We start from the raw sequence: 4,118 nt of genomic DNA, 5'->3' as shown, positions 1-4,118 counted from the left end.
AAGAAAGAAAGAAAGAAAGAAAAAATATTATGACGAACGAATGGTTTTAGAGGAAATACGGCAAAGGAAAGGATTGAACTGAAATATGAGGAAAGAACTGAAAATAAAAAAAGGAGAAAAAAACCGAAAAAAAAAGAAATGGAAAAAGAAAAAAAAAACAGAAAAGTAGGAAAGAAACTGAAGAGGATTTTTACCTGACATTGATGGCCTGCATCGAGTGTTCCTGTTGCAGGTACAACGGTTGTTGGTACCCACCGGGATCGAGACTGAGGCCGTCCGGAGATTGCTGCATTCCAGCGGACTGTATCATCTGTGACGACAATAGAATATTATTTTTTTTTTCTCTCTCTTTCTCTCTCTCTCTTTCTCTCTCTCTCTCTTTCTCTCTCTCTCTTTCTCTCTCTCTCTACATTCTTTTTTGTTTGTTTGTTTCTTTTTCTTTTTTTAACGAGAAACTTTCTACTAACATGCCCTCCGAGAACTTACTCTCTTCTGATGTTAAAACACACACACACACACACACACATCATACAGATAAAGGGAGAAAAAGAGGGAGAGGGAGAGGGAGAGGGAGAGGGAGAGAGAGAGAGAGAGAGAGAGAGAGAGAGAGAAGTTTGCTCTCTTCGCAAGAAAACTGAGAAAACGTTGTCGGAATGATGTATCGAAGGTTTAACTACTTCCGCATTCGAACATTATTCATGCAAAAGTCCAGGACATAATTTTTAAACTCTCTTTCTCTCTTTTTCTTTCTTTCTTTCTTTTCTTCATTCTTTATTTTCTCTAGGCAACGACCTCAAAACGAAAAAGATACTAACCGACGTGTACGAACTTCTCTCTCTCTCTCTCTCTCTCTCTCTCTTTCTCTCTCTCTCTCTTTCTCTCTATCTCTCTCTATCGTCGAGCACCATCCACCAGAAAGAGCTATAAATCACGATAAGGAGGCAAAAGCAGTGCATAATGCTTTATAATAATTTATAGAATGCCTCCGCCTCCTATCCGTCACGTTGCACTTTATCCCCTGAATGTTGTCTTATTAATGACATGCAAGTTACTCGTAGTAAACGTATCTCATAAATTTCCGGACAAGCTTTACGCATGTACAACAACGTTGGTGGAAGGCTAATTAAGGTAACACGCGAATTCCAAAGAATAGAGGAAGATATATATATATAGATAGATGGATGGATGGATAAATAGATAGATAGACTGATAGATAGATAGATAGATAGATAGATAGATAGATAGATAGATAGATAGGTAGAAAGATAAATGAATGAAAACAGAAAGAGAGAGAGAGAGAGTTTTTTTCCAACTATGTTTTTCTTTTCGCATAAAAAAAAAAAAAAAAAAGAAAAAAGAAAGAAAGAAACGAAAAAGTAATTAGCTTCTCAAAATTTACCTGCGACTGATACCCGTGCATGGGATCGTGTTGTTGATGATGCTGTTGTTGCTGTTGCTGAGGTTGCTGTTGTTGTTGCTGCTGGGGCGGCGGCTGATGTTGCTGATGTGGATGCGGATGAATCGGTGGAATGTCGAATACCTCATCCCCAAAACTCGGCGTGTGAAATGTCTGTCGGACATAATTTCCAGGATTTATAAGTATTATATAACGGAACGTATAACTAAGTGTATATCTATAATACACTGTTAACAAAAAAAAAAAAAAATAATAAAAAAAGAAAATGAATAGATAAAAACATACATAAAAAAAAGAGAAAAAAAAGAAGGTTAATAACTGCAGCAAAAAGTCGTTGTTCGATGTTCGCTGATGATTCAAACAATTGCACATTCTTATCCTTTGTTTCTGGTTTAGGAAGGGTAAAAAAAAGGAAGGGAAAAAGGAAGAAAAAGAGAGTAAAAAAAAAGAGAGAGAGAGAGAGAGAGAGAGAGAGAAGAGATTAGGGGGTAGAGGAAAATGAGAAGAAACGAGGGGAAAGAGTAGAGAAAAAAAAATACGTCTCTACAATCGCAACAAAAAAAGAGACAGAATGAGAGAAAAAGAGAGAGAGAAAAAGAGAGAGAAAGTGAGAGAAATAGAAAAAGAAACAGAGAGAGAGAAAGAGAGAAGGAAAGAAGAATGCGAAAGCAGAATCAAAGAATCTACCCCTCTCTACCTCTGGCTCTGCCTCGTCGTCCCTCTCTCGACTTGGATGATAGATAGCGTTATATTGTTCGAAATCCTTTTAGCAATTTATTCCCTTTCACAAAGGGGAGCGAAGGAAAATAAATTTGCCGTCGGAGAGAAGAGGTGAAGAGGAAGAAGAGGAGGAGGAGGAGGAAGAGGAAGAAGAGTAAGAGGAGGAGAACGAAAAGGGGGAAGAGGAGAAGGACGAAGAGAAGTGGGTGGGGGGTGGACGTGAAGGTGGAGATAGAGATGGAGGTGGATGCGATAGAGGAGGAACGAAGGGGAGGGAATAAAAGTTTTTAAATTGGATTTAATAGCGTGAGGAATTTTCCTTTGAAGGAAGCTGCCTCTGCCTATCGATCGAACGCGAAAGCCGTGTTGCTGCTCCACGCAACCCCTCTGCACTCCCCCACCCTCTTTTATTCCACTACTCTCTCTAGCTTCTCTACTACTACTATTACTACTACTACTACTACTACTACTACTACTACTACTACTACTACTACTACTACTACTACTACTACTACTACTACTACTACTACTACTATTACCTACAACCACGATCGCTGCTAATACCAGCTACTTCTACTACTACAACATTACCAATACTATCCCTCCTCTTTTCCATCCACCACCCTCTCTCTCTCTCTCTCTCTCTCTCTCTTTCTTTCTTTCTTTCTTTCTATCAATTCAACAATTCTCGCTCTCTTGCATTCGTACACAGTATATTCCCTGTCAATTTATCTTTATGGGATGTACCGAATGTCTACGAAGAAAGTTAATGTCGCTGTTAAGCGTCAAGCGTACCGACGAGACGAACAAAAGAATAGAAAAAGGGAAAGAGGAGTATAAAAGAAGAAAAAGAGGTAGAGATAGAGATAGATAGTTAGAATGAGAGAGAAGGGGAAGGAGAAGAAAATCGTCTTTCGAGAATGCTCTTTGAAAGACGTTTTATTAAGGAGAAAAATAACAAATAAGATTATTTTCTTTACTCAAGTTTAATTTAAAATGATACTTAAATGAGATACGATAATAATAATGATAATGATGATGATGATGATGATGATGATGATGATAATGATGATAATGATAGGATTGTTGTTGATGATAATGATGATTATTACTATTATTATTGATACGACGACTATATATGTGAACGGGGAAGCTTCGTTTGGCTTTGAGAGAAAAAGAGAAAAAGAGAGAGAAATAGACAGAGAAAGTGAAAAGAAAAAAGAAAAGAAAAGAAAGAAAAACAGAAAGAAAAAGTTAGATTTCATGATTTATCTCGTTTCATCGGGCTACGTACGCGTTATTAACGCTGAATAATGGATCTTTTATTGGCCTACTTTCGAGTCCCTATCGTCGTCCGAAGCGACGTTCTCGTCATCGGTTGCAACTTACGTCATCACCTATCGAATCTTCTTTTATATGTATACGTATATGTGTATATATATATATGTGTGTGTATATATATAACGTGTATATGTAGTATATGTACGTGTGTATAGATATATCTCGTTTTATCCTTCTCGTTCGAACAAGATAGTGATAAAGTTATAGGTGTTGCAATAAAATAACAGTGATTTTCTTTTCTCTACTATTTTCTTTCTTTCTTTCTTTTTTTTTTCCTTTCCTTGATATTTATTTTCGTTAGAATAAGCAAGGAAACGACTGCATTTGTACGAATAGAAACGAATACGTTTGCTCGAATCGAGTCGAAAGAAAATGAGAATGAAACGTAAAAAGAGAAATAGAGATAGGGAGACAGGAAGAGATAGAGACAGAGAGAGAGAGAGAGAGAGAGAAAGAGCGAATATAAAAAAAAAAATAAATAAAAAAGGGTGGAAAAAAAGGAAAAAGAAGAGGGTTGAGAAACGAGAATTGTAGCCGCTTCCATTTTCATTTTAATGGAATTTTCCGGACTTTCAAGGATGTTTCAATGAAAGAAAGTGCGCTTTGTATCTTTCTCTTCCTCTTTTCCTCCCACCACCCC

The 4,118-nt window shown here is 37.1% G+C and overlaps 1 protein-coding gene across 4 annotated transcripts in view; it reads right to left on the bottom strand.

The window, feature by feature from the left end:
- Nucleotides 1-4,118, bottom strand: part of LOC122629705 (TOX high mobility group box family member 3-like) — a 199,713-nt gene that overhangs the window by 13,244 nt on the left and 182,351 nt on the right. For all 4 annotated transcript variants that reach the window (XM_043813460.1, XM_043813458.1, XM_043813459.1 and 1 more), the window contains 2 exons: nucleotides 1,400-1,570; nucleotides 195-310 (listed from right to left, as the gene is read on the bottom strand). In XM_043813460.1, coding sequence (XP_043669395.1) covers nucleotides 195-310; nucleotides 1,400-1,570 — 287 coding nt within the window. The remainder of the gene's footprint in view (nucleotides 1-194; nucleotides 311-1,399; nucleotides 1,571-4,118) is intronic.

The sequence above is a fragment of the Vespula pensylvanica genome, chromosome 5 (assembly GCF_014466175.1).
Source record: "Vespula pensylvanica isolate Volc-1 chromosome 5, ASM1446617v1, whole genome shotgun sequence".
NCBI lineage: Eukaryota > Metazoa > Arthropoda > Insecta > Hymenoptera > Vespidae > Vespula > Vespula pensylvanica.
This window is presented reverse-complemented; position numbering and strand designations above follow the sequence as displayed.